This window comes from Astatotilapia calliptera, chromosome 10, assembly GCF_964374335.1.
Source record: "Astatotilapia calliptera chromosome 10, fAstCal68.1, whole genome shotgun sequence".
Classification (NCBI taxonomy): domain Eukaryota; kingdom Metazoa; phylum Chordata; class Actinopteri; order Cichliformes; family Cichlidae; genus Astatotilapia; species Astatotilapia calliptera.
Genome location: NC_137431.1, coordinates 29,421,977 through 29,443,605, shown reverse-complemented (window position 1 = coordinate 29,443,605; position 21,629 = coordinate 29,421,977). Strand labels below are relative to the sequence as shown.

General features: G+C 40.2%; 1 protein-coding gene across 2 annotated transcripts in view; it reads left to right on the top strand.

Annotated features, from left to right (window-relative positions):
- Positions 1 to 11,360, top strand: part of tmem132e (transmembrane protein 132E) — a 426,314-nt gene extending 414,954 nt beyond the window's left edge. For both annotated transcript variants that reach the window (XM_080307607.1, XM_026182492.2), the window contains exon 9: positions 6,339 to 11,360. In XM_080307607.1, the coding sequence (XP_080163733.1) occupies positions 6,339 to 7,409 (1,071 nt within the window). In that variant the 3' untranslated portion in view covers positions 7,410 to 11,360. The remainder of the gene's footprint in view (positions 1 to 6,338) is intronic.
- The last annotated feature ends 10,269 nt before the right edge of the window (positions 11,361 to 21,629 follow it).

Here is a 21,629-nt window from a genome sequence, read left to right as displayed (position 1 = left end):
TATTAAGTTTACTTGTAAATATCATCAACTTACTGCATTTAGACATGAAGACATGCACAACATAACCTGCTGAAGTTCAAACCAAGCATCAGAAAAGGGAAGAAAGGTGATTTAAGGGCTGTTTATCTGTTGGGATTTTCCACCCAACCGTCTCTGGTGTTTGCAGAGAATGGTCTAAAAAAGAGAAAATATTCAGTGAACAGCAGTTCTCTGGGTGACAATACTTTCATTTTCACCAAAGCTCAGAGGAGAATAGCGAGACTGCTTCAAGCTGATAGGAATGCAACAGTAATTTAAATAGCTAGTAGTTACAACCGAGGTATTCTAAAGAGCATCTCTGAATGCACAACGCTTTGAACCTTGAAGCCAGGGTACAGCAGCAGAAAACTACAGCAGGTGCCACTCCTGTCAGCTAAGAGCAGGAAACTGAGGCTACGATTCACAAGACTCAACAAAATTGGACAACAGACGATTAGAAAAGCATTTCCTGGTCTGATAAAACTCAACTTTCAGACCCTGCCATCTGCGACTTTCAGATGGCAGGGTCAGAATTTGGCATAGGCAACACGAAACCATGGATCTGTTCTGCCTTGTATCAACAGTTCAGGCTGGTGATGTTGGCATAATGCTCTCAGGCATATTTTCTTGCCACACTTTGGACCCTTTAGTGCCAATCTAGCATCTTTTAAACAGCACAGCCTTTCTAAATATTGTTGCCGACCATGTTCATGTCTTTATGACCACAATCTGTCCGTCTTCTGATGGCTGTCACCAGCCATGTCACAAAGTTCACATCATCTCAAACTAATTTCTTGGACATTTCAGTGAATTCACTGTATTCAAACATATGGAAGCCTGCTTCCGCCCCAAAAAAAAAGTATCCATAACTTGAACTTTCAAGTTATTTTCTCGAAATTTCGACTTATTAACTCGAAATTTTGAGAACAGTGACTCAAAATTTTGAGTTAGCTCTGCCAATTAGTAATCTACGTGAATGACGTCATTTTCTTGTTACCCAGAAGGATATGGCGCAGAGGAACGCGCACTCAAAACTGGATCGCAACAAATTGGCGATAGTAACGCCATGTGATTCAGCTAATAACAAAAGGATTTCATCAGTTGTGAAGCCACGCTGAAAATACTCAGCAATTTGTGCATTCATGACTGGCCGTAATACTGGTAGCTTAGCTGTAGCATTTGTAGCTGAGGGCTTCAGCTTCCGGGTAACAAGGAAATGACGTAATTCACGTAGATTACTGATTGGCAGCGCTAACTCGAAATTTTTCTCAAAATTTTGAGTTAATAAGTCAAAACTTTGAGAAAATAACTCAAAATATTGAGTTATGGATAATTTTTTTTTGTTTTTTGTTTTTTTTTATGGCAGAAACGAGCTTCCATACAATTAGCCTCCACAGTCACCAGATCTCAATCAAACGCTGTCAGTCAAGCATCTTCGGGATATGGTGGAATAGGAGAGTCACATCATGGATGTGCAGCAAACAACTACAGCAACTGTGTGGTGCTATCATGTCAATGTGGATCATCTACACCATGAAGAATTTAAAAAACAGGAGTCTAATCCAGTACAACTGAGGTGCACTTTATAAAATGTCCAATGAGTGGACATCAGTCAGGAGGTACTAGTTTGATTTTTGAACAAAATGTCGCCAGTTTGATGCAGGTTTAACACGCAACATAGACAACAAAAGCATTTCTATGCTAGATTTTTTAAACTGAACCCAGCATTGTTAGCAAGGGCACCATGTGAGGGCAGCTGCAGAGAACTAATAAGTATCTTTGGTCCCATTATATATTACAAAACTGCATATTAGCCAAGCCTGGCAAAACACTTCTGATACGTCCAAATACATTTCCCAAAATGGGTTTTATTGCTCAAGTGAAAAGCACGAAGATGTCTGTGTAAGAGGGGGAAAGTCTTTGCCACTGTTTCTTCACACGGGAGCAAGAGTCTCTGCAATTCTAAGCTAAGAATTAATTGGCAGCCCTGCTTCACCTCGGGAGAAATGTGTGTATGTGTGCGTCTGACTCGTTTTCCCGCTTTGCCCTTTCTCTGGCCTGCAAGTTGCTAAAAACGCAACGACAACCACATCAGGCATCAGTGAGAGAGAAGCGAGCATTAAATTCCAATTCTTCTTGCTTTCCGCTTCTTGGCCACCTTGAAATTTAATTATTGTAATGTATTGTCCTAAGTGCTCTCCAAGGCCGGGCCATAAAAGGCAGCCAATTCCTCTGCCGGCAAAGCTCTCAGAGGACTACTGGAGCTATTTCAAGCCATTTGATTCCGTTTCACAGGAAAACTTACTAAATGTCCTCTATTACTCCAGAAATGAATGAAACACATAAACTATGTATGGAGCGAGTTGGACAATCAAGGTCTCTTTGCATTATTCTGTTCCACATGACAAAGTTCAATCCTCTTTGAACTGAAAGGCTTCAGCGTTTAAGGGATCTTTGTAAACCACTCCTGTTGCTGTTGTTGCTGCGTAGCGAAAAAGTACACATCGCACTTCTGCAACCTTAAATTGATGCAAATGTCACGGAATAATATTTGCACTGCTTATGCATATTTTATAATCCAAGCTGTTCATGTTGCGTTTACATCCATATATATATATTTCTAGATGCCACAAAATAAAAACTTGAGAAAGTTACTTTACTATCATCCATATTGGTAGCTTTAATTCATATTGTGTTGTTCAGATGAAAGAGTTTTGCTTACTATTGCTATACCCACATGTCAGTTCTGAGAAAACACAGAAACACCGTTAAAATTCTTTCTCCACTAAAGTGATGAGTGTAGTTATTCTCCTAGCTGTTACAATCAAGGGCAAAGGCATCCATGCAAAGGAGAACTGAGGTTGAACAGAGGACATGAATTTTTGACAGTGGAGTGTTTTTTCAAATAAAACATGGCAAGCTGCTCACTTACTTTCATCTCAGAAATTCATGAAAAAAGTAATTCTAAAACAGCTGGGTGATCATCTGCAGAGGAATGGTTTATTTGAGGAGTTTCAGTCAGGGTTTAGAGTGCAGCACAGCACAGAAACGGCACCAGTGAAAGTTATGAATGATCTTCTTATGACCTCTGACTGTGGACTCATCTCTATGATCGTTTTGCTAGATCTCAGTGCAGCGTTGACCACAATATTTTACTACAGAGATTAGAACATAACTTTGGTTTTAAATGAATAATAAATAAACTGCACCGGTTTGAATTGTTTGTATCTAATAGACTTCAGTTTGTTCATGTAAATGGGAAATCTCCATGACTAACATCAAAGTTAGTCATGGAGTTCCACAGGGTTCTGTGCTGAGACCAATACTTTTTACATTATAATTGCATCGCTTAGGCAATACTATTAGAAAACGCTAATAGTACTGCATTGCATATTGCAGGTGATACCCAGCTTTATTTATTCATGAAGCCAGATGATACAAATAAGCTAGTTAAACTACAGGCATGTCTTAAAGACATAAAGACTTGGATGACCTCTAATTTCCTGCTTCTAAATTCAGACAAAACTGAGGTTATCGCAGCGGTCCCCAACCTTTTTTTGCGCCACGGACCGGTTTAATATCAGACAATATTTTCACGGACCGGCCTTTAAGGTGTCGCGGATAAATACAACAAAATAAAATGATACGACCAAGACAAAAACTGTGTTATTTTGTAAATATAATAATAAACACGAATTCACTGTGTAATTGTGTAATTTTATTAGCAGCATTGTCCTGAAATGAGTCAACAAAATTGAGAGTAACATCCTCCTCTCTGCCCCTTAATGCTCTCTGGTCACTATGGTAACGTGTAAGCATCTCTTTCAAAATAAGACGCACAACTACAACGTGGGAAAAGACCCAGGGAAATGGAGTTAATGATAAAAACCCTGAAAACCATAAATTTCACACTGGAGCTTCAACTCTAGTGGTCCCCCCGGGGGTTGACCAGGTCCGGGTTGGGGGCCGCTAGGTTATTGTACTTGACCATCTTATAAAGATGGTGTCTAGCCCAATACTTTGTCTTGATAGCATTATCGTGTCATCCAGTAGCTATGTGAAGAGTCATTTTTTACCATAATATGTCCTTCAGAAAGGAAATGATACAAATATGTAGGACTTTCATTTACACAATATCTCTTTGGATTAGCAACATCCTGTCTCAAATTTTGTCTCAAAATCCTGTCTTGAATAATCAGGCCCCATCTTACCTTAAAGACTCCACAGTATCACCCCAATAGTGTACTTTGCTGTCAGACTGCTTTTGCTTTTGGTTCTTAGAGTTTCCTAAAGTAGAATAGGAGGCATATATTACACAAATATTAGTTTACACAGTTTATGTTTATGTCTGAGCCACTTAGGACTGCATGATGAATTTTTAAAGGTGAATAATGTTAATGAAAATGTCGACAGGTAGAATGACACCCGAATAGCACATTAAAGGACCCTAAACCAATCTGTTAGAGGCTTGGACCAAACATAGGGTTGATATTTCCCTACTTGATTCCCTCCATTCTTTCCAACCAAAAACATCTTTTTTCCTTCTGTGCATTTGTTCTGCACCTACAAACAAAATCTTCCCTCTCTGTCAGTTTTTCCTAATGGTTGGTTCCTGATGTTTAGGCAAGCTGTGAACAAAAGGGACTGTCAGATGCATCCTTGATTACACGGACACCAATGTTGTGGTTTATTCTGCAGCAGATGAATGTTGTCAGGTAACTGCCGTGTTGGCAGTGGCACCCGGGCTTTTTATCCAATTTCTCTATAGGGGAGAGCAGACAGTGAAGAGTGATAGAAAATACAAAAATAAAACCAACACAAGAAGCAAACACAAAGAGACGGGCTCATCATTTGCAGCGCACACCACTGCTGTTTGCGCCTCATCTGTCTGTGCTGCCAAACGAACCTGCGTTGTAGCCTTCAGGACAACACAGTCATTTCTCTGCCACCCCTTCCTCCTCTGTGCTCGCAAGTGGTTCGCTTGTGTGCACATCAGAGGCAGGCCGTTTTGTGTGCATGTCGAGGCTTGTACTGAGCAAGGGGCACTGCGGATGCTCACAAATGCTCTGGAGATTTAGGAATTAGAGCAAGTCCAGGACTTCAAAGGCTCAGTTGGGAACAGGCATTCAAATCACGATCAATGCCGTGAAATAACAGGAACCGAACTGTTTAAATATTCTTTGGTGAGGAATAAACATCTACAGAATGGGTTATTGTTTTATCAAAATTATACCTTTGCTTCACCTTGGCCATCAGTCGTCTCTCATCTTGATAAGCGTTGTTATTAACCCATAAATAAAGGGTCATCCTGCTATTACTCATAATAGTATTTAACAAATGCAAGTACTTCACACAAAATAAATGGATTTTCTGTATTTGGTAAAACTAACACATAGCATCATCATTATCTTACATTTATTTCTGCTTGAGATTTACAAAAATCTTTTTGCTTTGTTTTTTCAGTGGATCTATTACGTTCATTCCCAACGTTTTGTTTTGTGTCGGACTCTAATTTTCAAAATAAACCTTGTTTATTTCACACTGGGTGTTGGTGCAGCTCCCCAATCCGTCCACTGCCTGTAACAAGCTGTTATATAGAGAAGCTTGTTTCCACTGCTAAATATATAAATAAGTACATTTATATTTTGAGGGACATTTTGAGATAATAAAAGTTTGACTTGTCTCTGCTGGGCAGAAATGTGCTTCCACAGTTTTAGCTCGTCTCCCATTAAGGATGCTGTCTTCTGATTGGCTGAGTGGGGTACTGTGCTGACAGTTGATGACTAATATGACCATATTAGGGATAACTGTTCTTTACTGCATCGTACAGATGCAGGAGTTGAAAATTTGTGTTTAGAGCAGTCTGAAATCTGTCGAATGGCTACAAGTGGGGACATAAACTGACCTCAACATTTGAACTTGGGGTGTATTTAATATAAGCATCCATCATTGCTTAGTGTGTATAGATATTACCCAAAAGAAGGAAAAACACAGTACGTGTAAGAATAACCATAGCTGTTTCTTAATATGTAAAGTAAGTGCAGCTTGTTTATTGATTTTGGTGCAGTTTTTTATGTTCTTCACTTACTTTCTCCTGACATATTCATCGCGTTGAAATAATTAGAATAACTTTTCTTTGTTTTTCTCATGAACCACAAGTCAAATTACATTCTCAATGGAAAAAAAAAATCTTGATTTCAGATTTTTTTTTTTGTGATCAGGGCATTTGATGCATTTTCAGAAGTGACATTTTGATACTGAAACAAGAAAAAGTTAATTTCTAGAAATTTAAAATGCATTTCTCTGTTTTTCTCTGACAGGAGGCCAGCTTGTCTGTCTGGATGCTTTTTAGTGACAACACAGCCGCCACTCTGACTTACTTTGATCCCAAAGACTACAACCTCAATGCCTCCACATTGGATGACAAAGTTGTGTCAGTAACCCAGGAGCCTCAGCAACGCTGGCCTGTGGTGGTGGCAGAAGGAGAAGGATCTGGCGAGATGGTGCGTGTGGAGATGACCATCTGTGAGGCCTGCCAGAAGACCAAACGCAAAAGCGTCATCGCATCTGCTGCAGTTTATGTCAAGGTCCGCTTTGGCCCCGAGGAGGACTCTGAGGAAGAGGCGACCACGGAGGGGGAGATTGAGCTGGCACCCGTCACCAGGCGTCCAATCGTCGATCCGAACATTAGTGGACGAATTTATGAGACATCTAACGAGCAGCCTGCCAGTGTTCCCATTGATTACACCAATTTACCTACTATGAGTATCCAAGAGGAACCGACTGAGGGTGAAGAAGAGGAGGAGGAAGACTTTGTGCATTCGCCTCGCAACATGACTGACCTTGAGATTGGCATGTACGCTTTACTGGGAGTCTTCTGCCTGGCCATTTTAGTCTTTCTCATCAACTGCATTGTCTTTGTGCTTAAATACCGCCATAAGCGGATCCCACCTGAGGGTCAGGCCAACATGGATCACTCCCACCACTGGGTGTTCCTGGGAAACGGCCAGCCGCTGAGGGCCCAGTGTGATCTGTCACCACAGCAAGTGGAAAGTCCCACTAACCCTCTGGAGGGCGTACAGACTTGTTGCCACGGGGACCACCACAGCAGTGGCAGTTCCCAGACTAGCGTTCAAAGCCAGGTACACGGAAGGGGCGACGGCAGCTCTGGGGGCTCTACAAAGGAGAACGGCGAGGATGCCAGTTCACCCACCTCTAAGCGCAAGCGAGTCAAGTTCACCACTTTTACCACCCTTCCCACAGAGGAGCTGCCCTATAACTCCATCCCGATAGCAGATGAAGAGGACATTCAGTGGGTTTGCCAGGATATGGGCTTTCAAGACCCAGAGGAACTGCACGATTACATGCGCAGAATAAAAGAAATAGCCTGAGATACGAGGTGCAGCGTCGAGCCCCACTCTCGGCTTTCTAAGAAGAACGTTCCTTTCTATTTTTCTCTTTTACACCTAAGTGAAAGATAATTTTTTCACAGACTAAAAGGTCAACTGTTGTTTTGGTTAGTTTCTTTTAGTTTGCACAGTGCTGTAATCTCATACACGCTCACACAGAGGAGGACGCGAGGAAGCCAAAGACCTGACCAGAGGATCTCGATTGCTAGAGAAATCTGTAAATCTTGGCTTTTGCAAACCTGTTTCACTGGGAAGCCGAGCCATGGGCGACGAGAGAGCTGCTGCGGCTCTCTTATTTTCAGGATCTGATTTCAATGAAAGCCTGATACGGACAGGTGTATGGTACCGGTCGTGGCTCGGTGGGACTCTGCAGTACTGTACCTATTCCAAACAAAGAGGCCTTTGATGAGTAAATAACTGTCAAAGACTCTCATGAAAGCTATGTTTTAAAAAAAAATCATATTTTTTCTTTTGTTTTTTTGTTTTTCGCCAAAGTAGGAAAAGCGTTCTTTTAACGGTAAAACGTTCTTCATAGTTGTTGTTGGTGCGGCACACTCATGATTTGTACTCATGTTCATTCCTTACATTTTTCTACATTTCATAGGTAGTCAAAAGCAGTGCCCTACTACTACTAGTCCTCATGGTCCTGAACAAATCTTAATGCCTTATAATAAAAAAAATGGTCACAGTTCACTCGTATATCAGCGCGGACACCCTGTTTTCTCACGACGGCTAGAGCCAGTGTAGTAAGAGCTACTATGTAAAATACTACGACTGCTCTCCAGCATGAGGAATAAATACAAAGAGCTTGTGCATTGCGAGGATCTCTAACAGTCTTTGCATGGAAGGGGATCGTGAGGCACAATCAGCAACTTTTTTTCCAAATTTGTAAATGTTTATATTGTAATTATATAATCATTCATACACATAACTAAACTGAATATGTTATCATGCATTACACGCATGCCATGCCATTCCAGGCCAGGCCAGGCTTACATACATGCAGACATTCCTCTCTAGTATATGTATATATTGCATCGAGCTGGAGCCAGTTCCAGCTCGAACATTCGACAAGCTGCTTACTCCAAGGTATACGAGTGGAAGCTGGTTGAAGTCTTGAATATTTTATAGTCTTGTGGTGGGCTGAAGGTTCCCCTCGGTAATGTTACAACAGAACTGTAGATTTTTATTAAATGGTATCACATCTGACTGTTGAACGAGGGGACTTGCTATGCATCAGACTTGTAATAGATTCCAATCTTTTGATGATTTACTTCCCTTCCCCAAGTTTGGCTGGCCCTCCAGCCTTTTGGAAAAATAATAAAAAGAATAACTTCTAATGGAAACATTCTCACTGAGCACAAGATCCTCTAAACTCTGCAGGAAACGCCATCCATCCTTAAAGAAGGTTACGGAATAAATCATTGATTCTCTTCCATCATTTAAGTCATGACCATCTCATGCTGTCACACTGTTTTCAGACACACCTTTATGTGGGCCCTGTTTCGATTCTCTATTCCGGTGAACTTGTGTGTAGAGGTCACAAATTTACTTCAAATATGAATGGTGCCAGAGCGTAGTAGCTTTTGCGGGGAAAATGCTAAATGTGCTTCTGTTACTCCAGCTGTGAGGATGATATGGGTGCGGGTGTGAGATCATGTAAATGTACCTCAGGCTTTACTGACAAATCAAAGCGGTTGAAATCAACACAGCCTAAGTGTTGTTGTGCAGAAGTGTTAATTGCTGTCTTTTAAATGTTTACTGACGTGGCTTTCAGGTAAGCTCAAGCAGAAAAAATGAAAGCTCTGGAGAGTTAAGCGTAAAATATCTGAAGACTGAAAACGTCGCCAGGCAGAAAGATGCATAGTAACCAGGAGCAGGGCTGATAGTATTTTTAATTACACTTGCCCTGTTAGCTTGTCTGCTTTATAGTACTTAGAGAGAATAACTAGAGACGACTTTAAAGGTTGATGTTATTCCAGCTCTGATCTCACATAAAATAAGTTCTTTTCAGGACTAATGAGACAAGCAGATTTGAAAAATGGCTTTCCATGTAACTCTGCTTAACTTCTGTAGTGTGCATCTAAGGGCTTGGAGTTTTCTTTTGTGTTAACTGTCTAATTTGGATCCTGCAAATAAGCAAACAAATGTGACATGCTTCTTTTTGTGACTCTATTTGTCACTCAAAATGTATTTTGTTGCCATTTTACCGCCTTTAAGACCCTGGAAAGGGTCTGGGTAAAGACCCAATCCAGAATTCCTCTCACTGTGGCAGCTGTTATGCAATACCAGCTTCTTCAGATGAAAATATAGAATTAAAGACATACTTTATCTGTACTTTAAAAATTTCACTGATTGACAATCTGAAGACACGGTCACTCGTAGCAAATACAAAAGCTGTTACTTTATTTCCCATTGGAAAACCACATGTTTCAACACTCAATGTGACTACCTACCAGCAGCTGGATTAATCCTTTCAAGGGGCCAGTTCACCGCAAAATAAATACAAAGACATATTTTAAAATATATGGTATGTGGTATTTCCAGGTATAGAGGTATCAGCAGGAGCATTGTTCTCCTTCTCTTGAATATAATGAAACCAGATGGCTCTTGTCTTGAGGCGCTCAAGGTTGTTAAAACCTCAACAGCAATGTCTGTTTCAGAAATCCTGAACCAGTTCCTTGAAAAAACCTCTACAAACCTCGCTTGGAGCGATTTCTTCTTTAAACTGTTTTCTTTCTACTGTCTGCAAACACTAAAAACAAAGCGTGCAGCTTGTTAACATTGCAGCTCAGCTGTAAATGAAGGCTTGACGCTATTTATGTTGTTTACATGATGTCACTCTGTCACTAGGGTGTGCATCGTGTCATGGGTAGATTGATGCTTTCTCCTGCACTGTGTTATGGTTGGAGGGTGTAGTTGGGTGAAGAGAAAATAGTTCCTGCTGTACATGTAAGTGCTCACCACAAGGTTTGTGGATCGCTTTGTGTAATCAGGTCATGATCTATGTGATGAGAGCTTTTTTTTTTTCTATAAAACTGGGAAAATCCCAAAAAAATGACATGATTAAATATCACTACAACCCAGAGGTTTAGTGTAGGGTGAACTGTCCCTTTAATTCTTGTCTGAAAGTGGGCGTGAGATTATTTCTCATCACTAAACTGTACTTTTCCATATATTACTTGTATATAGACCCACAGCTGATCTACATAAATCCTGGATTGGGACTTTAAGGGTTTGATTTGCTGCATGCCCTCTCTGTGTTCCATGTGGTTGAAAAGAATAATGACCAATTCTGGTTTTAATAATTTTTAAATCTGTGTTATCGGCTACAAACGAGACGACGGTCCAAGCCCGACCTCCTTCAGCTACGACATCGACATGTTTTCCTGTGAACTAGAGAGAAAAATCAGTTTTGACTTCAAATGACGGTCTCTCAGGATGAATGTAGAATTCCTAACTAAGCCTGGTTCTTTTGTGATTAGTGTTAACCTGGTTAGTCTGATCTGGTGACTTTACAGATTAAGTGTCTAATAGCAGCTTCGGTTTTCACACGTTTCTTCCCCTCCTCGCTGACGTACTCACACAGTATTTAATACGTTATTTTTATTATGATTTTTACATCCTCCAGTCCCTTCCTGCTTTGGCAAAGTGTAGATATTGCTCATTTTGTATCTTCTTCAAGCTGCTAATAGAAACTTAGACTGCTTATAACATGTAAATGAAGATTTTGAATTGTATCCCCACCCTCACCCCCGCCCATGGTGAAATGTGCACAACGTGCACGGCTCGGTTGGCTGTGCCAAGTAACCACCACACTGACTATAATATTGTAATGTACAGAGCACTGTTAAATTTCCTGTATTCTCTTGAAAGCAAACCCTTGTATTTTCCCGTTATATGTAAAGTACTAAAGAAAATGCAATACACAAATGGCAGTGTCGTCTTTACTTTGCTTTCCATTGTTAACACGAGTGGGAATTTTTTCATCATCTTACATGTTTTTGGCACGATGTGTGCTCCGTGTCAGCGTGAGTTATGTCAAGAATTCAGCCTCAGTAGCTTCATATATGAAGGGACGCTCTGACCTTGAAGGATTTTGGCTCATTGGGTGCCTAATATCTCACAGGGGGACCTGATTTATACAGCATGTGAAAGTAATGGTGTTACGCACTTTTTTGGAAGTTATTATTTGTTTATGCCGATTTAAAATTCAAACCTCTTTTTATCTTACGGGTAACAGATCCATTCAAGGGCAAGGATGTGGAGACAAAAGACGAGGTTAATTTAAAGCGACTGCTCTTTTCTTTGCGGTTTTTGTATTTTAATGATGCATCGTCTCCTAGTGCGCGTCTGCCCGTGTGTCCCTGATAGAGAGTCCAGCTTATACTTGAAGGTTATATATCAGTGCTTTTCACCCTGCCCTCAGCTGTGTGCATCTCCCGCAGCAGCAAGAAGCTTCTGCAGAGGTGGGTATAGAAACCTACTGTAGTGTGTTTCGTCTCATCCAGCGGCTCCCATCCATTAAAATCCATACTTGGAGGTGTTTACTCAAAGTCTGGAGTGTTTACTCCTTTAGTTCACTTCACTTGGGCAGCTGAGATCAAAGCCCTTTGAACTCAGGTGAGACGCAGGTCGTTAGAGAGCAGTAAGTGGGGTTTTGGAACTTGGGATATGGATGCTGACTTCGGATCGTTGGAAGCAAACGAATGCACGATACAGCGGAATACGCTCCACACTTAATGGATCTTTATATATCTGAGTCATACCAAATATTTTCAGCTGCTACTGCTGATCAAATATGAGTCAGTTGTGTCTGGTTCTGGGTTTTCTTTTAGGTGTAGGTGTGAAAAATGTATAAAAATCTATATAGAGAGAAAAGTGTGTATCAAAGTATGCCGATTCAAATGGTTGATTAGCTGGAGTTTATGAGCTCTTATGCATCCAAAGCTTAAATTGTCCTCATATGCGTTTCATTTTAGGATCAGCTTTAACATCTCTGAAGGACTTTTATTACAAATAAACTGTGTTTACATTGATCTGATTCACACAGCACAAACATTTGTCACATCAAGTGATGCCACAATAATAAAACGACGGGTCGTGTTTATCGTCATCCCATTTGCACCTTCTCCAGATTCTCATAACAGATTCAAAGGAACCTCTTACAAAGCATAAATACATTTTTAAGGAGAAAACGCAGCCCACTCTCGGAGGTGCTGCCACACTGAATCCATTTGCGTCTATGAGACTGAGTGCCCGAGGCGTCTGGGCTCTGGTGAGCAGTGGCCTCTCTGCAGCTGTCAGCAGCTTCTATAATCGTCCACCATACAGTGCGGGGCAATATGTGTTAACTTGCTGTATCTCACCTTTTGGTGATTGAAATCTATTATGTGTTTATAATAAAAATAGCATGAAGTACTATTAATACACATCTGACGCACCCCAGACATGGAAAATGTGACAAAGCAAGAAAATTAATCTGCTTTTCACTTAAATAACAGAAAGCTTTACCCGAGAGTCCTGTGGAAAAATGAGCATACCCACGATTCAGTACCTTCTAGAACCACACTTAGCAATAACATCAAGTAATTGTTTACTGTATGACTTTATCAGTCTCTAATGTTGTTGTGGACGAACTTTGGCCCACTTTGCTTTATAATGTTACTGCAGCTCATGCATTTATATATAACCTTCCACAGGTTTTCAATCGGGTTGAGGTCTGGAGTCCCATGGCTGAGGAACAAGCCCAAATCGTCGCCACACCACCACCATGCTTCACAGTTGGCATAATACAAGTGCATTATTCTTGCAGTTTTTCAAATCTTTAGCCATGCTGCCATGTTCTTTTTAGAAAGAAGAGGCTTTCTTCATACAAGCCACACTTATTCAGGCTTTTTCTAACAGACCGTCGTGAACTTTAACATTTAACATGCTAACTGAGGGCTTAGGTGTAGCTCTACATGGTCTGACCGTGGGGTGAATTTGTTAGAACATCCGCTGCTGAAAAGATTATGGCACCTTGTTAACACACACCTGAATGCTTCAGAGCAGCAACCTGCCAACATTTTTATTTTATAGAGGTGCTCATGCTTACTCATGATCACCTGATCAGGTGCATTTGATCAGTGGCTCTATTTACGCTCTTAATTCCCAGGGAAGCAGGAAGGGTGTGCTTTTTTGCAGGCTTGCATAGAGTCCTGTGGAAACTGTCTTGTTCACATGACTGTATATAGCAATGATGCTCAAATAAATCATTGCCAAAGTTTCAAATCATCAGTGTAAATAATCCCTGTGAGGCCTTCCGGCTGCTCAGTTTTGGATTTGTATAATTTCACCGAGAGCCAGTTTCCCCAACATGGTCATGTTGGGCACACAGCTCTGGCTGTGAGCACACAAGCTCCACCGATTGGTTGCTCAAATCTTTTGCCTGCACTCAGAAGAAAGCTGGGTGAGAGGGAGAAGGTTAAATCAGACCGAGGATGAAATAAGGGGCTGCAGGAAGGCTCAAGATGAAATAAATAAAAATTATTTTGAAGCATGACTCATGAAAAGCTACTTTAGTCCAAGAATACAAATACGGAGCTGGAAATGAACAGAGCACGTCCACTTTAAATAGCATCATATTGTTGATGATGAACTAACTCCTCAGCCTTTTTTAACAAACTGCAACAGTTTTGTAATATTCTTCTTTTTCACTGCCAGCAAATTGTTTTATACAACACATGAAGTGATCGTAACACATCCCCTCTATTTATTTATTTATTACTGAGTCAGTCACACATAAGTACTTAATGCCAGGTAAGTACACTATTTGCTGTTTTTGAGTGAAATTGGACAAAAAACTGTCATCGTTACCTCTAGGAAAAATAAAGCTACATATTTTGTGACTGAGAGCTGTAGGTAAGCAGGAAATGATATTATTCATGTGTGTTTTTACTATTTTTTTCAGAATTTACAATCAGTCAGGAGAAATATGGCAGCACAGTCTCTCAAAATATCTTTGCACATACATGCGTTTTCAGATTTCAGCTTTAAGTAATGAGTTTAATGACGTGCACTTCAGACTAATAAACAATCTCCATAGTGAGGATGTCTACAGTTTCACTTCCTGCATTAACAGTCTGGATGCAGCTTTCAAATGGTCCGGCCATACTTACAGGCTATGGTATGATATAATGCTAATATATGGAAAAATGTACAGCGCACATTTATGCCATTTTGTCATCCGATTCTCTGCTGGAAATCTAATTTAGCAAAATTACGCACTTGATGCACAGACAAAGAGTACAAGTGCACCTCTGGCAATAACAGGACTTCTGTGTCTAACTTATTATTTTTCTGATGTGGCACGACTGGCGTTTCAGCAGTCGAGTAAATTTAGCTCAGTGGTAATTTGGTTCAGCGTGGAGTGCAGAGTTGACTCAAAGTGAAATCAATCTGCAGCCCCGCTGTGACTATACCAGCCATTTATGCCTTATCTAACCTGTAATAAAGGTTCAGTTCTGCACTGGGGGTGCCAGAGTACCAGAATTCACACCAGACCTCTAAGGAGGAATCCCACTGCCGAAGAAAAATGTATGATATCCGCAGTGCACTAATGCAGCACTTAAATACTTTGACTTTGGTTTAATTACAGCTATTTTCTTTATATTTTACAGATAGATTGATGGGAGGAAAAGGGGGGGAAATGTGAATTTCTGTAGCTGGTGTTGCAGCTATATTTGTGGCCCAGTTTTTGTGTTTTGTAATGGCTTTGTTATTTTCTTGCTGTGGATAACAGACCAGTCATAGACACTATGATCTCATGTCAAGATATTTCCAGAGTGGCTAGAATGAAACCTGACAGCAGAAATATCTTTAACTATATAAACCATCAACGGCAAATGTCAGATTTTGGTGTCAGTCCTTCCGAATCAAAGACACGGGCTTCTTTCTAGACAATTTTCAAAGAGGTTCAGCAACCATACAGGGAGAAATCCATCACAGGAGAGGCGGAGATAATAACTTCACACTGACAGCTGCCTCTATAGACTAGAAATACAATGCTGAGACAAGACATGTTGCATTTTACATAATAGGCGAGCGCCACAACTCATTATGTAACTGGTGAAACTATTGATGTGGCTTTGCTGTTCCTCGTCTCCTCTGGAGAGATGACAGTAAAACATCACAACCTGAAATGGACCCGAGAGAACATTTTTATTCCCTTCAATTATAACTCCTTTTGTGCAATATACAATGCAAGTTAATGGAAGTTGTGTGTCTGGTGCTTTTTAATGTTTCCGCTACTCTCAACTAGCTCCTTTTGGGGAAAAAAACAACCGTTTTCTTATTAGTAGATCATGTTTGGTAGCCAGTTCTCATGAAGTGGTATAAGACAGATCAAAGTGCTGCAAGATTTGTGGACTGACCAGTTCAAAGCACATTGGTGTAATTATCCCACAACAGTAAAAGACAAATATGAAAATGCAGAAGAACTAACGGATACGTGATTTCCTGTTTTCTTTCCTGACATTTCCCAAATGTCTGCACCGTCAAAATGATAAAATATTTTAGTTTATATTGATAAACAGTGATCATACCATTAGTGATAAAAAGTTCACGAGGATTAATTTGCATCTGTAGAGCACTGTGCAAATGTCTCGAGCGACACCTTGTTTGTGTTTTGCTATTTTGCTGTACGATTTTACGAAGCTACGTTTATTCTAACACACTGTGAACTATGTTAAGAAAGCTTTCTTGTAATTTCTTTAAGTAGTCTTCTTGAAGGACATTCAAAGCTTATCTGTGGATCTTTGCTGCCTTTTGTTCCATTCTCTGTCAAGATTATCCCAAACTACTTCGATGTTGTTGAGGTCCAGGCTCTGGGGAGGCTACTCCATGACTGATGGGGTTCCATTGTGTGTTTTTCTATCCGAGTATGCTTTGACTGCTCTGGCAGTGTGTTTTGAATCATCGTTCTTGTCACAGAACAGGTGTGGGTGTGTTGGGCCCAAATGCAGGACTCGTGAGACAGGATATAAACTCAAAAGAGCAGCTTTAATCTGGAATTCTCTTTCAAAGTAACACAATACAAAACCAGGCAGAGCTGGAGCCAGAAAAGCAAAAACTTAGAGACAAAGGGAAACCACACAACAAGGGAGCATATAGAGGGAGCATATAGCACGAGGGAGGACATGACAAAAAACTGGGGAAAACTGAGGGCTAAAGTACACAAATGAGGCAGTAAGGAAGCAGGGAAACAACCGGTGAAATCAAGACAGGTGAACAGAATCTAACTAATGATACAAATGGATACACAACTATACACAACGCACATGAGAAAAGAGACTAACACACATTTTTGTTATTACCATTTTTATTATTACAAGACATGATTTAGAGTATAGACCTGTCTAGTGGATGGTTGTGGCTATTGATGAAGTAGCCACATCCATTAAATACATGTATTTAATGGTTGCAGCTTGCTAGCCAAGCATTCTAAAGTATAGTGATAACCAGTGTTGATCAAGTTAATTAGTAACTGATTACTTCTCCAAAAAAGTAATCCTATTACTTAAAAAAAAAAAGCAATAGACCTTTCAGTCCAATTCTATTTTTTCTGCATAATCCATCATATAAAATTGAATCTAATGAAAAAGTCTCTCTTTAAAACTTGTTTTATTAGTTTTTAATCTTTTAACTTTATGCACATTGCATCAAGCAAAAATTAATTATCATGCAACTGTCTTTGACTTAAAGAAGTTTGTTTCACATTTAAACCGATTGTCTGCATATTCGAGCATATAAAATAAAATAATTAGAGTGTGTTTACACTCACTCTTTCAAATAGATGCAAGTAAAACAGCAGAAAATAAATAAAATCAAAAAATTCAGCAGCACTAAGTCCTGTTGCTCTTAAATCTATCTTCACCTGTTTAGCAGGAGTGGAGCAGGTGGAGGTTTGCCCGGTGCAGCAGCGGTCATGTCAGTGGGAGGATCCGGGGTTTCTCTGTGAATTTCACATTCCCGTGGCAGTGTGCTAAATTGCTTGCTCAGAAGTTTAGGGGTTTTTTTTGCTGTTACAGTAACGCGTTACTCCCCATCTCTGGTGACAACTCAGCCTTTTATGCTCTCATCCAAACGTAGTCACTTCTGGCTCCAATAAACCAATGTGACATGTTGAGGTTTCAAAAAATGTGGAGTTTAGAGAACTATAACTGCGGCCACCATTCTGGAAGCACTAATGATTTCCACGTCCTTCCCATATTTGTCATATTTACTGAAGACCTTGAAATTGATCAAATCAAACTCTGCACTCTTCCATCCATCCCTGTGTACTTAAAACCACAATTAGATATTTCGTGCAGCTTTGACACAGACATATTGCACTTTAGGTAACAGACATGATTCACAGCTTTAAGTACTGTGAAATCATTAGCTGCTGTGAAGCAAGTGTGTCCTCCCACTACTTAACTTGCAGAACTCCAGCATGCATTACCTTTTTTTTTCTTAATCTGAGGGATTGGCTCTGCAGACCGAGCGCACCTTCCAGCTTCCTGGTCTTTTTGTTTTTTTTAATTCCTCTGTCTGGGTGTTTGTTTGTTTCTTTGTCTTTTGGGGATTGTTTTGTTTCATAAGGGGGGGGGGGGGGGGGGTCGTTTTTGCTACCAAGGACAACAAAACCACTTTTCATCACGCTGGGCAAGACGGCTTTTAAAACTTTTATTGAGGCTCAAGGTATGCCTTTGTAAGCATGTCATGTCTTCAGCCTTGGTTATTAAAAGCTTAGTAAATTGAGGGGATTGGAAGCTCACCTATGGGAAGAGTTTCAAGGCTTTCTTGTGTGTGGAATCATATATGCTCTTAAAGATTTAAAAATCATAAAGACAAACACTACAGCTGTTATAGATCTGGTTTTCATTCAAGCGACTTTATTACTTTTACTGAAATTGCAAAGCAGGCTTGGAGACCTCAACTATACGGCACACAAAACAAGCATTTATATTCTATTTATTTTAATGAAATACCAAATTAAATATTTAATTATTCTTTCACAAACACAAATTGTCATTTATTTTTTTTTGTCTGGAATCATAACTTAGATGACAAGGTTCAGTTATTATTTGCTGGAGCTTGCATGCACAACAATAACAGTGTTGACAGCTCATACCATCACATCCTGACATACATCCTGAGTCACTCAGTTTCAGGGCATTTCTCAGTGACCAGTAGCGCACACTGATTGTTCAAGCGTATGTGTGAGGAAGTCTGTTGAGCTCCTCGTACGTTTTTAGAAAACAACAGTCAGTGCGCAATAAGATCTCACTGATACCTGATATAATCTGCACTTGTGTATTTAGACTGTTGCTCACTGCTATGTTAGCAGACACTCTGAGCAAATGCCACCCCAAAACACCTTCTAGGCATCATCCCTGCGGTGACCTAACCTCAGGGATGATGCTCTTTTCCAGCTGCAAAAGGGCTAACACATTCTGCTGGAAAATGAGAATCGTATTTAGACATTTATATATGTGACATTTAATAACGGTAGGGGAAATAATTATTTGAGCTCCTGCTGAATTTATAAGCTGACTTCCAAAGAAATGAACAATCTCTAATTTTTATGGAAGTTTTATTTTAATGGCGAGAGACAGAATCAATCAAAAACCCAGAAAAAACACATTACATTAAAGTTATAAATTGATTTGGATATCATTGAATGAAATAAGTAATTCTGGTTCCCACAGATGGCCGTGTGCCCATGCTGCAGTCAATCACTAAAATCAATAAATTACACATATTCCCTGTCCACAGAATCAATGTCACCATTCTAACCTCTCCACCACCACGGAAAAGACCGAAGAGCTCGCAAAGGGACGTCAGGGACTGGACTGTCAACCTGCACAAGACCATCAGCGAGAAGCTTGGTGAGAAGGTGCCATTCCCTGATGCTGTTTAGCAAGAAATGAAAGAAAAATTAAATTACCATCAATTGCCCTCCATGTGGACCTCATGTGCTGAAACCACATGGAAAGATCTTGTTAATGGTCTGAAGAAAGTTGGGATCACAGTCACCAAAAACAACATTGGTAACACACTACGCATAAAGGACTGAAATCTTGCAACATCCGTATGGTCTCTCTGTCCAAGACGGCACATGTACAGAACCACTGTTTGCCAAAGAACACCATCCCCACAGTTAAGCATGGAGGTAGAAGCATTATGCTTTAGGGCTGTTATGCCAGGGCAAGAAAAGAGCATCTAAATAAGAGGCAAGAAGTCAGTGAGTGGCCTAGCTAATCTTCAGACCTTAGTCCTGTAGAAAATAAGTGGAGGGAGCAAACCTAAGGAATATACAGTGTCTTTTAGTGATGGGTCGGTCGCGAACGAAATGGCTCTCAGAGCCAGATCTTTGAAGTGAACGATGCGAGCCGGCTGTGGGTTGTTGTTGTTGTTGTTTTTTTTCTCCTGCCCTCTCTTTCACTTTTTTCCGGTTCACGCTGCAAGTCACCCTTGTGTTTGCGCTGAGCAGAGACGGCACATTGGAAAGGTACAGTAAAGAAAATGAGTGACACCAAGAAAAGAAGCAAAGTCTGGAGCCATTTCAATCTTATTGACAAAACAAAGGCAGAGTGTAGCGTCTACAAGAAAAGGATATCATATAGAGCCGGCTCCACAAACAACATGCACAGGCACCTAAGAACTGTCCACCCATCAGTGCAATGGGAAGATAAAACACAGTCAGTTGAGTGTGATATTAATATTTCTAAATGCCAACCTTTCCCTTAATTAAAGATCTGGGCGTTTCCCCCCCCCCCCCCCCCCCTTTTTTTTAATTTAATTTATATTTTATTGTGTTGTGGTTTGCAGCGTTTTGTGTTGTTTCACTTTAAATTTGTTTAAAAGGAAAAAGCTGAAAATGTAAGTAGTTAAAAGTAGAGATGGCACGATACCACTTTTTTATGTCCGATACCGATACCGATATCATAAATTTGGATATCTGCCGATACCGATATGAATCCGATATAGTGTGTTTTAATCAACAAAACTGTTTTTTTAAATATCTTGCTGCATTTTGTATAAGTTCATACTCAAGTTTAAAACAACAACTACACTAAAGCTATTCTGTTATACCTGTATGCAAAAAAAAAAATTTCATAGTTCAGCAATACTGATCAATCTAATAAACTTAAACCTACACCATCCTCCCTATTCTGGTATTTTAAAGAGTACTTAGCATAAATATTAAGCAACCTAACTAATAGGGTTCCAACTCCCAGCAACAACAAAAATAAATAAATAAAAAATAGGGAACCACCCCTCACGCTCCACCTCATGATGCTTAATCGACGTAATCAACCTTAATTTGATGCAGTGTGAAAAAAATGCACAGAAATCAATTATTTTTCAAGAAATATTAAATAGATTCAACATCTTTCTTCAACAAAATTGCAGACTGCACAGATGGTACCTTCCCAAAGGAAAAAGTACTATAGCTTACTAGGGTATATTAGACTTAACAGTTACTATATGCAGTAATGGACTTCTATACATTTTACATCAGATTAAAACTTTGGGTGTAAGATTCAGATAAATATTAAATAATTAAAAGCGAGACATTTTAAATGAGAATAAGAAAGAAAAGTATGTCTTTGTGCCCCCTTTTCCCTGTTCATGCCCTATCGGCCCCCCTGGCTAAACTTTGCTAGATCCGCCCCTGCACAGTTACCAGCCGTCAGCTACGTAGAAAAAGATCCTCGAGTAGAAAGTAATATTAAATACATTCTAACAACAGCTGATCAAGCTTAAACGTGCTGCTGTTGTTCAGCCGCTAGTTTCCTCTTTCTGGTGCAAAGTGGGCCAAAAGCAAACAAGAGAGATGGACTCGCGACAGAAAAGCCGATCAGCTGATCATTAAGCAGTTTCATGATTGAAGTAGCAGCCGGAGAGCGAGAGGCAGTCGCTCGTTAAGCTTAACGCAGGAATGCTTTACAAACATTCAGAGATGGACTTACACACTTGCTTTACTTCTCTCGGGGATAACTTTGTCGGAGATGAAATGCCGGGTTGCTAGCGAAGCTCCAAATGCTATCCAGACCACCGACAGGTCCCGCATGCCACAGCCGCTCTATCACGTGATGCATACTGCTCCGACTGCTAACGTTCTGAGGTGAGTTACGGCGTGTTGCAAGTTTTGTGAGGTGCTTTCGTGATATT